The sequence below is a fragment of the Protomyctophum parallelum genome (genome assembly GCF_964188405.1).
Source record: "Protomyctophum parallelum genome assembly, chromosome: 2".
NCBI classification, from domain to species: domain Eukaryota; kingdom Metazoa; phylum Chordata; class Actinopteri; order Myctophiformes; family Myctophidae; genus Protomyctophum; species Protomyctophum parallelum.
In genome coordinates, this window is record NC_139699.1 from 51,464,389 (window position 1) to 51,477,464 (window position 13,076).

Here is a 13,076-nt window from a genome sequence, read left to right on the forward strand (position 1 = left end):
AAATAAAAAATAATGTTTTCACTATGTTTTCACAATACAAAGGCGGTGGCTTGTGTTATTAGAAAGCCTATCTTTCCTTAGTGGACGCACTCTGAGCCCCCCACCACATGTATACAATGCTTTTAGTTACTCCACTGCACCCTCTACCGATATTGCAGAGAGAAAACCCCATAGACAAGATTTTTCCTTCTGGTGAAAAAAACCCCAAAATTCTGCCAAAATGTGCAATTTGTACGTGTGGTCAAAGTGCATTCACTAAGGAAAGTAGGCTTTCTAATAACACAAGCCGCCTTTGTATTGGTGAGTAGTACATTTTCGCTACAGACAAGAGGCTGGTCTGCATTTCATGCCAGCGCAGGAAGAGAAGAGTAGCATAGCTCTAATGCAGAGGCATTAGAGCTATGGACCAGAGAACACCCATGGTTGCAGTAATCTCATAACCTGTACAAACAAACCATTTTGTCTGTAATGTAAATGACCATGTCCATGTTCTCATGCTGGATACGCTGGATCATGTATTGATAAATAACAAAGACCTGGGGTATAATAGTCAAAGATGGTTTTAGGTGGTTTGATACTGGCTTTGAGGATTGTTGACCAATATTTATTCTATGAAATGAAATATAAAGTGAGACGATTCTATTAAAATTAGTCTTTTGGCCTTTTTTCTTGACTGGTCTGATGATTCTCTTATCCTCTGATGACAGGGAAGCACCACAGGAACTTAGGATGCACCATAAATGACAGGGAAGCAACATGCGTGCGTGCGTGCGTGCGTGCGTGCGTGCTGCTTCCCTTTCTGTTGAACTGCCAAGCTGTGGACTGACACCTCTCTGTCAGTCACGACCACAGAGTCACCCCATCTTCAGTCACTGTCTGAAAACTCACCTCTAATTTGTCTGTTGCACTTATTCCTTACACTTTGTAAGTCGCTAAGGATAAGAGCATCTGCTAAACGGCTAAATTGTAATTGCAATCTCATTACACTCAGTCTTTTTACGGCTTTTTCCCCAGGAACTGTGGTTTGTTAGGACCTAATTTGGCTGCTGTAATTAGATTATGTTCAACCTCTGAAGGACCATTATTGCTTAATAAAGGCTACTTAAGGTATATAGAACAACAGTCTGAGAAGATGATGGCTCTGAAATTAAACAGTTACCTCAACGAGGACAGGTCAAGGGTGAATAACACATAAAAGTGAATGCACTTAATGTGCAATGAGGACATGTTGCTTGCATATTCTTAATCCTCATTTTCTTTGGCACTGAGTTCAATTCATAAAGAAAGGCTCCCATCTCTTATTGTATGCTTATTGATATGTGCATTTAATAAACCTTCAGAACATACAAGCACTGCGAGCCCAACTTTATAAAGTTAACTTGGGGACACATTACTCTCAGAAGTCAGAGACAGAACAGGTAATACTGTTCAGGTTGAGAAGTCATAGAGCTATATATGCAAATGAACACCTTTTGGTGTTTTAAGCATTATGTTATACTTTAGCTATTGAAAAATAGCAGATCTACAAGCTCATAGCGCGGCACAGAGTGCCGCATTACGAGCTTGTAGATCTGCTATTTTCGAAAAATCGTGAAAATGTGGCACATCTTAATGTAGCAGACAGAGCCTGAATGCCAAGATAAACTAGAAAGGTGCAATTCTGAGGAATTGCAGGTGGTTTCAATTTCCCTCGAGCAGCTCCCTACAGTATAGGCAATATTGTCTGATGATGAAATGATGTATTGACCCACATGACGCATACGGAATGTTTAACTTTTCTATAATAAAATATTGGTCACAATACCAACTTTGATGTGTGAAATAATGTATTTCCTGTCCTTCATGTGTATTGAAAGATAATGAAACATAGGCCTACTGGGGAATAACAAGGGAATATATTGGTTGAATATCTAACACTGAAATGTAGTGTACGGAGAATATAATATAATGTGTTTTGTGTAGTTGAACCATGGTCATACATTTGCTGTTGACGAAATGACAAAGTTTGGTCATAGGGGGAGCTGTGGGGAAATGTATGCGAGAAATAGTTCCAATTCCAGGTGAACTGCCAGAAAGCTATAAAGAAACAGGAAGTGAGGTGCCGAGCCTGGGTTCCATTTTGGGCAGTTAGAAGAGTGTTTGGTGTGGTTGTCTCAAACACTCTTTTCAAGCCAATACTAAGCTAACTCAGAACTGAACTAAAACCAATACGCAGTTTGGCCAAGGAACATTGGGTGCGGGAGGATAGTAAAGTTTGGTCGACATTTCTGATGCTTTGGACTCTTAAGAAAACAATCCAGTGTTTGTGCACAAAGGAACCAGCGGAGGGCTCCTGACTTAAAGGTTGGTTGAGGAGGACCTTTTCTTTTTTCCAGTAAGCATTTTTTTTGTTTTATAACCTGTTTTGTTTACTTTATTGAACAAAAGAGGATCTACAACATTCAGGATACTAGGATACTTGGATTACTTTTTAAGGGACATTGGAGGGGACATTTTGAAGTGAAGTGAGCATTTAATTTACATTTTGAAAAGGGATTGATTGTTCTATTGTATTTTAGTTTGATCTACCTTTAAACAAGATAAAGATATTGCAATTTAAGTTAAAATTCCTTTTTAACTTAAATTGCAATATCTTTATCTGCCCATGCCTCTAACATTATGTACGTGCCTGACACCTAACCCCGCGTCACCAGACTTTCCACCACGGAATAAATAGTTTGGTGTTTTCTTTTGCTCTACAATACAGTTCGTTTCCAGTATAAAGATTTACTGTCACAGGTATAGGACCTTTATTTCTTTACTTTATTTATAACTCAGACATATAACTTCATGGTTCTGATTGTTATTTCCAGGAGGCAAGAAAGCTAATGCATAAGGATACAGCTTGTTACACTCTGCACGGTACGCCTCCGCCCGCTCCTTACAGTTGCCCAGCACACCGTTCCTAAGACTCTCCAGGACATCTGTGCAGATTTGTATGGTTCTATTGTTGAGCGATTCATCTAGCGCAGTGGCCAGTTCCACAGCCTTCGTTTCCATTGATGGGTCCAGATACAGCATCATCTTTGCAGCAGCCAGTCTGTGTGTTATAGAGTCACGGTGCTTAGTGAGGAAGGCCTGGTTGAAACTCTTGGCATTGCTTTCTCCAAACAGCCGCGCAATCTCCTGCTTAAGCACCGTCGACACCACCTCTGTCAGATCCCTGCTATCCGACACTCCCTTGAAGAAGCGTACTAGACACTGGTGGAGCCATGGGTGGTCTGGATCTATGAGCAATGCTCTCTTCACTGACTGGAGCATCATCGAGGGGATCTTTTTCCTCAAGTAGATCTCAAAGGCCAGAAGGTGTGTGTCTATCTTGTCTTTGACCAGTTGTGTGAGAGGTGTCAGGAACTTCATAGCTTCATCCAGCGGTTTTTCTACCCTGGCCAGCTTGTAAGGAATGAGTTCCTCCTTTATACCTTCGATCTCCTCGTCATCATCGTCGTCCTTCTTCTTGTTTTCTTCCAGCTGGGCCTTCTTCTGGGCTCGCCGCTGCTTGTGCTGCAGCTTTTTCAGCTCTGCGGCTGAGAGGTTGGCTGTGTCCGCCTGCAGCGCCTTGTTATCGTCAGTGAGAGGGTTGTCATGGAGACTCAGGTAGATGTTGATGGCGGTGTGGGCGGCATTGCGGTAGAACGAATGCACTCGCAGGACATCCTCCAGCCGCAGGAGGTCTACAAATGAGCGTAGCGTCGTTTTCCGCATGCAGTGCATGTGGAAGTCAAGCTGGTCGTCTGTGATCTCCTCAAAATGCCTCTCAATTTCGTGGCATTTCTTGAGGGCCTCGCCGAACTTGTTTGCGGACTTGTAGGCTCGCGCACACTCAATCTGGAACCACATGCACTGTTTCTCGTTTAGGTGCTCTGCTACTGATGCCCCCTCCTGGGTGAATTTAGAGCACATGTCTTCTGCCTCTTTGATCATTCCAGCTTGCAGCATGTACTTGGCACACTTTGAGTTGATGAATCTGTCGGCAGTGTCCAGGGACTGGGCCTCATCCATCCACTGTGTGGCCTCCCTGATGTTCCCAGCACGCTTGTATATCTTCGCTTTTACAATGTATAGCTCGATGAGGGTAGGTGTGTGCTCGATGGCTGTATTGATGTATTTGAGGGCCAGTGTCTGTTGATCAATCATGTTGTAATGCTGTGCCAGGAAGTACTGCACCCAGAGCAATGTGGTTGGTGGCTCATCCTCACCCTCGTCATTCTGGTTGTACCTTTTGCAGCATTTTAATGACTTTTCATAACCTACAACTAAGTCTTCTAGTATTGAAACCTTGTCTTTGTCAAGGTATAGTGACTTGATGGTGGTGAAGACTGAGGGACAGCCTTTACTGAAGCTCATCCTCAGATACCTGTCCAGGACCTTGCAGAACTTCTCACCAGACAGGAAATTGAGTGGCAGCCTACGAGGAACCAGAGCCCTTGGAAACTTCTCCCAGGAATCCTCATAGATCTTTTGTCTCTCCTCAACACTGCCAGGTTTTAAAGCCTTCTCCAGGCCAAGGTAGTGGCTACAGTTCTCTGGGTTCCGCTCCTGTAGGCGGAGGTAGACCTCGGTAGCCTCCTCCAGACGCTCCAGCTTCAACAGAAGCTCTCCTCGCACCTCCTCTACGGTCAGTTTGTCACAAATTTGTTTTTCATAGCTGGTAAGATGCTCCAGGGCCTCCTTATATCGGCCCGCCTCCCTCAGCACCTGGTTCTGGTAAAGCAGCAGTTCACTGTACTCATAGGCCTCCCTGTCTGGAGACTCCTGCTGCTCTTTTCTGAACTCCTCAATGATCTTGGAAGCAGTTTCGTAATCCTGCAGGAGGTGGTAGGCGATAGCGTAGCCTATCCAGGAGACTCGCTTGGTCGGACACAGCTGCAGCAACCGATACCGGGTGTCCCTGTAACCCTCCAGGTCTCTCACCCGGATCTGGAGCAGGGAGATTGCGCGGAGGTACTCCAAGTTGTCCTTGTTGCCGTTGAGCGCGTTGCGGTAACACTTGATGGCATCATCATAGTTCTTGTTGGATCGGTGGAGCAGGGCGTAAATATGCCAGCAGAGGTGACTCCAGCAGGCATTCAGGCCTCTCTTCACCAGCTCAAGGCCCTCCTCCTTCTTCCCCAGAAGATTCAGAGTTAAGCCCTTCATCGCCAGGGTCTCTCCATGGTCTGCCAACTTAGGGTTGGAGAGGATTTGCTTGCAGAACTTGAGTCCTTTTCTGTGCTGATTGTGTTCATAACATTGCAGGACCTTCTTGAAGAGAGCATTCTCTTTTGGCGGTAAGGTAAGTGTCGGCATTGTTGCTGTAGATGACCTCTCTCAGCAACATGGAGATAACATTAATAGGACAGTCAAAGCAAGTTGAATAATGTCAGCTTGGTGGTGTGATGTCAGACTTTTCTGACCTGACGTTGTGATTGGTTGAGTGGCATTGCAAGTATTTCCAAATATAGAAGTATAGAATTCATAGCGCAACTTATTTTTGATACCTGTACCCTAACAACAGCCGCTCCCAAATATAGTCACACGTGGATCTCCTTATGACGACCAGTTCATTCAGTGTACGTAACATTGGCGGGCGACGGCCAATTCATTGAAGGGACATCATAGATCATATTGATCAGAGTTATGACATCTTCATTCACTTCATGCATGGAGCCAGTCTAATGGCGGCCCCTGGCGGCAATGGGGACTATATGCTCTATGGGGAGCCAAAGTGTGACAAAGCCCTGGACCGGAAGTTGACGGAATGCACTGGAATCTATGGGAGTCGACTAGACAAGGTATGAACAAACATATTTTTTAATGACCGTGACCATTGTAAAAAACATAATCGATGCAGACAAATGAAACAATGTCAGATTATTTTCAGATACCTTGTTTTCTGATTTGTAAACGATATAATTTGTGTGCCTTCTTGATGAAAATTATGTATTTTAAACAACCACTTGTCACACTCCAGCTCTGCTTGTGTGACGCGTTTTGAGCTTGTAGATCGGCTTTTTGCTACTATTTTAATTTAACCCCTGTATATCTTTTGCTATTTGAGGGGGGCTAGCCCCTCCTATACATGTTTGTTTGTCTTTAGTTCAATGTTTGTTTTGTAAATGCCATTGACAATGAAGGGAGAATTTGTCATGTGTCATTTACATCATATTGTCACTTAATTGTTAATGGTGTGGTATCTTATTCTACCATTGTACACGGTACAGAGACTTAACCAAAAACTGGAGAGCAGAAGAGAATTTGAGACACGGCAGTCAGCAGATGAGATGTTCCGATGTTTATTTCAGAGTATAGCACAGCAGAGGCACCTCCGACCGGCCTTACGCCGTCGGAGAGAATGACCAACCTACATTTCATCATGTATAAAGAATTATAAAGAATCAGAATAAACATTTGCTCCAGACAGTGGTCAGCCACCCCCCTGGAGGGTAGAAATTCCCCCAGATAGGTAGACGTTTTGAACCACTGTTTATCTCTTATATAAATGTCCTTTGGGTGTGTCACTCAGGAACTGAACTCAAGACAATAAAAGGCACAGTATAAACGAGATGTGCACCCTAGGGGTCCCCTGAGAAGGTCTCAGGCAGGCCGACAGCATGATGCATGAGTACACAGTGTAGCGGACCCAGCTGGCAATAAGGAGTTGGAGATCGACTGATGAATTTTACCATTTTATTGTAAACTGTCACCGTGAAAACTGAAAGAAAAACATATAATACATACATCAAAGATCAATAAACATCGCATCAATAACGTCACATATCAGTACATCATAAGCAGTTTCATATAATAAAGTAAATCATATTCATGCATTGGCATTGCACATCTTCCATATATACACTACACAGCCTACATTTCTAATAATCTACACAAAGCATCTAGAATCATAAACCACCAGCCCAACATAACACATTACACAATAGATCAAGACCATAAAACTCAATATAACATTTATAATAAACTTCTAGGGAATTCAACAACAGTACAGACAAACAGTACAGAGTAGACATCCAAACAAAATACCTTTTTCCCCCTTCCAGCTAGGCGCTAAATCATTGAGATATGATATGATCTCTCAAGGTCCATTCTTGTGTTCTCTGAAAGTTACCTGTCCATGGGGATCGCACCAAACATTTCTAGTTTGTCATGCGATTCCCCATGCCGTCCGTCCATGCCAAACAATTCCTCCCCTGCACATGCTAAGCTGGATTTATAGCCCTCTCTAATGACAGCCGGAAGGAGCTGGCTGGCGCTTCCGGCCATACCCTTCAAAATAAAGTTCAGCCTTCTCTGGGTCCGTTACACTCCCACCAATAATACAGTGAATTTTAAACCCTTTGCACCAAGTTTAAAATTACAAATTATTTTTCCATCAAAATCATGTGACCCCAGAAGCATTTAAGATTTTCACAAGAGGTAGCAATAAACTGTACCACCCGTCTCCCATCATGATGCCTCCTCCCACCTTGGGCAGAGGTGCCTGTGCTTCCTCAGGTTGTCCTCGTTGCTGCGACGCTCCTCTAGCTGCCCGTTCCGCTACTACAGCAGCCGGGGAGTCTTCCTTGGCAGCCACCTTGTAAGCCACCAGAGCCACTGCATGAGGCTCGGCCCCCCTGACCTGTCGAGCACCAGCTCCCACTGAACCCCCTGGTGCCTCGGCATCTGAGGCCAGGGCAGCTGCATGCTGCTGGACTGAGTCTTTGGGCCTCCCCGCTGCTGCTCCCTCCATCTCCAGCAGTTTCTTGACACACATTTCTTTCTCGCCGTTCGGAGCACCCAGGCCTGGCTGTTGTGTCGGGTGGATCTCCTCATGTTGCTCCTCTGTGACTGCATGGAGTCTCCTCTGCTGCTCTCGCTCCTCCGTAGCCGCCCTCTGTTGCTCCTGCTCAGCAGCCAGGAGCCTCTGCTGCTCTCTCTTCTCTGCGGCAGCCCTCTGTTGTCGCTGCTTAGCAGCCAGGAACCTCCTCTGCATCTCCTCTTGCCTCTCCATCTCATGTTTTTTAACTTGAACTTGAACTCGAATAACCCAACTCATAATTGTATTTATTTTGTTTTATTTTATTTTTTGTTATTTATATTGTTTTTGTTATCTGTGCTTAAATTATTATTTTTGTATCATACTGTTTATATCATATGTCTGTATGTATTTGTTGTATATTTGTTTTTGTATGTCTACTAAATTATTAATGTTATTTTTTATATTGTTTTGATGATGACGATAACTGGGGGGAGGGATGAGTTGAGGGAGAAAGAAAATGTTCAAACTGTACTAAATTGTTGAAACCTATTACCAATAAACATATATTAAAAAAAAAGAAGTAACAACAACCAAAATGGTGGAGGCTGTGCTACCTTTATTAAAGATGGGTTGGCCTACAGGAGGACTCCTTCCCCTAATGACAAAGAATGTGTTATAATTGAAGTGTGCAGTTCAAGGGAAGAAGGTAACATAAAGGTAATTAATTTCTATAATCCATGTCAGAATTTAACCACAGATATGTTTAAGGAAATGGCAGGGGGTTACATCTAGGAAGGAGATTTGGTGTGGGGATTTTAATGCTCATAGCTCCCTGTGGGGCAGTAATCATACAGATCACAATGGGAGTGTAGTGGAAGAGATATTGGACGAAAGGTCATTGGTCTGCCTTAATGATGGACGAGGTACAAGAGTAGATGTGAACAGGGGTACAACTTTATGCTTGGATCTTACTTTGGTGTCAGATAGGTTGGCAAGCGCCTGTGAGTGGAGCATCAAGGGAAAATAGGCAGTGATCATTTTCCAATCCTTACTAGAGTCAACACGAATGTGCATTGCAAGAAGGCAGTTGCAGTGTCAGATGGTGTTTCAGCAAGGCGGACTGGGGGGAATTTAAAGGTATATTCAGTGATTTCACTTAATTCAAATATCACTTATTTTTTTGTTTTGTTGTGATAATCCTCCCTACTATAGAGTGTGCTGAACATATAAGGAGTTCCTCCCTGTCCCCAGTTAACCCCTGGGGGTCAAAAAACCTTAGGTTTCGTTTTTGACTCTATATATCCTGATTGGACTTTAGGCTGGGTCCCACAGCCAAAAACGAAACCTAAGGTTTTTTGAGTGAAATCACTGAATATACCTTTAAAGTGTGTTGTGAAGAGGCTGCTCACTTAGTTACGCTAGAAGGAGATGTAGAGCAATGCACAAGTCTAGTTACACAACACTTGCTAAATGCAGCGCATATGTGTATCCCAAGAACAACAACCCAGGGTAAGAGGAAAGCTGTGCCGTGGTGGAATGATGACTGCAGCAGAGCAGTAGAGGATAGAAATAAAGAATTCCGAGCTCTGAGGAAAAACTTAAGTCTAGAGAACACCCTAGAATACCAAAGGAAAAGAGCTGTTGCCCGCAAGACAATTAAGTACACAAAAAGGTAAGCTTGGAGAGTTCTGCTCCAGTATAGGGCAGGCAGAGGAGTAGAGTTGGGGGATGTTTGGTCTGTTTAAGTGAATGAGTGGGAAAAGGACAACAGTTAAAATCCCAGCGCTAATAGAAGGAGAGAGACTGGTTCTGGCAGATAAGGATAAAGCTGATGCATTGGGCAGAGCCTTTGACGCAGTCCAGTGGTAAGCACCTGGAGGATAAGCATAGACAGGAGAAGGAAAAGGTCCTCCGAGAGAATGGAAATGTGCGGGAGAAGAGGGAGAGTGACATGTCAGCTCTGGATACTGATTTTTCAATGGGAGAGCTCAAGCTAGCCTTGCAGGGCACACAGCCCCAGGGCAAGATCAACTATGTTATGCCATGTTCCGTCAGTTACCAATGGAATCATTAAAATTAGTACTGACAATGTTTAACAAAATTTGGAATGAAGGATGTATGCCAGTTGGATGGAAAAGGGCAATAATTCTGCCATTTAACAAGCCAGGAAAGGACCCAGCTAGTCCTGGACTGGGAGCTATAGGCCCATCGCACTGATGTCACACCTCTGTAAATGAATTTAGAAAGTTCAGTCAGACAACTCACGAATAGATTAAACAATATTTATTGCAGAATGAGTAATGAGTGTGCATATGATATTTGACTTGGCGTTCGGCTCTGCTGGATTTCTCCCTGCTCAGCATGATTAAGCAACATCATAAAACATAAGAGCAGGGAGATAGATATACAATAACCCCCCCGTGGGGAGCATAGATAGCAGAGCCCACCGGTGGTGCTGGGGTGGTGGTGGGAGGAAACATCACATACAACCGGGAACCATGAGCAGAGGAAGGCAGGAAGAGCATGGAGTCTAGTGAGCTTAAGTAGCCTGCCCAATTGGTCAGCTGACTGCCGCATCGGCGAATGATGTGTGAGACTTGCACACACTTATACGCCCACATAGTAATGCAGCATGTTAACCCCTTGAGTATAGAATGAGCCTTTGAGCATGGCAAGAACCCCCCTTGAGGTTGACTGACTGAACTGACTCCGCGAGCTGCGTTTGATTTGTTGTATGTACGTAGGCTTTCATATGTAATAGAAAAAAGAGATCTGTTTAGCTCCTATCAAAGTGGGTTCAAGAGAGGAAGATCCACAATGGATGCTCTAGTCTAGTAGAAGTTACTAATGATATAGAAAAAGCATTAAAAATGAAAGAAATAATGGCAATAGTCATTCTTGGAGCAGAGAGAAAGGGTGTAGCTATGGTGAGGAAGGCACTGTTTACATTTTTATACTAGTAAATTAGTTCCTTTCCTAGACAAAATAGAAGATGGTGTATTTGATGTAAACCAAGAAATGGCACGTTGGGTTTGATGAAATGATCCAAAGCAATATTACCATGTTATTTCTACTGACTGAAATGATTAATTACAAGCACAAATGTGTCAGATTCAGGTATGTCACTACATGTATTTAATAAAACTATTTCTTCATTTTTTGTGTGCATTTCTATTTTCTATGCATGCATTGTGTACGTATTGTGTATGTACTGTGCATTTGCCTCAGTTATGGATCCCTTTACAATACATATTGTGAATTTAACATACAAAGAAATTATTTGTAGACATTCAAACTGAAAAAGGTTTAAAAAGGTTTTTTTACAACAAAAACATGGCATCTCCTTGCACTTTATAAAACAGACTATTGCCACACAACTGAGACTATAGTTGAATCAGGTTGCTTTTAACTCAAACTTACAGAAGTATCAGTTGACCAAATAACTAATAGTATTAAATACTGAAAGAAATAAAGAAAATAACTGAATTACTCAGAAAATCACAAACTTGCAAAACAGCTAAATTATTAGTTATTCATCCCCCAGATGCGGTGGGATTGTGTAGCTGTTAACGGCTAAATCAACTTATTGATTAATGAACAAATAAATGCAAATGTCCCATCACTCCGTGGTACAGGATATTCTATACCAACCAAATCATGAATATCAGCATCCCACAAAATAAGCTTAATATGTGAACTTGGTAGGCCACTGAAACTTTTTTTTCCTGAGAAAAGGATTTATACTAGTGTCAAAGGAGAAAGTCAAACTTAAATACCCCCCTTCTCTTATCCCCCCACCACCACCACCACAGAGGACTATGTCCATACTGACAACATGGCAGACATTCAATTATGAGTTATGACAGGGCCACACTGACCCCTGATGTGAGAGTGAATAGTTTTATCATTTGTTACAGGCCATTTCTAGGCCTAGGGGACTGGAGTGATACACTACTCAAGAAGTGTTGCTGGAAGATGTCAGGCGACAGATGATAGTCTGACCTGAAAAGGAGGAAAATGTATTTACTGACAGAAGGGACTAAGGATGTATGCTTCCCGACCGTACATTGTTAGGAAATGTAATGAAGTAGTTCATGAAATGTGTTTCTTACCTGGTTGGAGTTAATGTGGATGTTCCTTTGTAAAATAAAGAGATAAGACTTTTTTTTTAATTAAAGCTAAATATAACGCATCATTTTGTTCACTTACAATTTGTACATGTTTTCAAAAGTCTAATTCAAACGTGCATGCATAGTTGAGTTTTTACAAACACCTCATTGTTTCACTACCCACATCTCTATGATACTATACTTTAAGCTTAAGGCAATGTTTTGTGAAAACGGGTAACAATGATTAGAGGAATCGTTGCATCGAGTCAAAGTTAGAGTAGTTCACCCCCCAAAGAAAACTTATTTTCTCAATTTCTCAATTATACACCCCATGATGCCTTGAATTCATGGAGGTTAGTTTGTTTTTGTCTCTGATCAAGCACCTGTACACACTTAAATTGTGAAAATACAACAGGCATTTGTAATTGTACTTACTTGATTCATAATCATGAAGAGAACTATGGCTGGAGACAGAGGTAGCTGATCCAGGAGGAGTCTGAGGAGAGCAGATGGATAGATAGTAAATATTTAATTATTTTCATTCCATGTCATGCAAAAAGTTATAATTCTGAAAGGTCTAAATCTAACATGACGTTTATTTTTCAACAATAGACAACATAAAAGGACTAAATCTCTCCAATTGTTTAATCTATCATGTTATAATAGAGTTTACTACAGTACTGTAGTGATTCTGGAGCAAATTCAGCTAGCTCAACCAATCTCTTCAAATATTGTGCCAGAAAAATAATTACTATTATTATAAGAGGCTTACTGTGAATGAGAATCTCTGATCTCTCTCTCTTGGCCTCCTTTCAGCTGAGCCTGTGTGACTGAGGAACATAGGTAACATATTAAATATTTGGGCCCAAGATCATGTTATAGAAATCGCAGGAATTGATTGAAAACCGGTGTTTTTGAACAGTTTTTGAACTATGAATCAAACGAATAGCAATCATACCTTCTAGTTCCTGATTGCGGGGTGACTGGTGAATGAAAACGTCAATGAATACTTTATTAATTCTGTAAATAACTTTGTAAACATTAAGAAAGGTTCTATATACTGTAAATAAAGTTTATTATATTAGAAGTTTAGGTAATGTTCAATCAACTTGTGAGAAGGATTAAACAAGCCATTCATATTTTAGGAGTGGATTAATATCTATTAATCATTAGTTTTACTGTACCTGGGGACA

The 13,076-nt window shown here is 42.1% G+C and overlaps 1 protein-coding gene across 1 annotated transcript; it reads right to left on the reverse strand.

Annotated features, from left to right (window-relative positions):
• Positions 1–2,802: 2,802 nt before the first annotated feature.
• LOC310854666 (N-alpha-acetyltransferase 15, NatA auxiliary subunit-like) lies at positions 2,803–5,328 on the reverse strand (the record flags this gene model as incomplete). Its single annotated transcript, XM_083759341.1, has 1 exon — positions 2,803–5,328. The coding sequence occupies one exon, from the start codon at positions 5,326–5,328 to the stop codon at positions 2,803–2,805; it is 2,526 nt and encodes an 841-aa protein (XP_083615467.1).
• Positions 5,329–13,076: the final 7,748 nt, after the last annotated feature.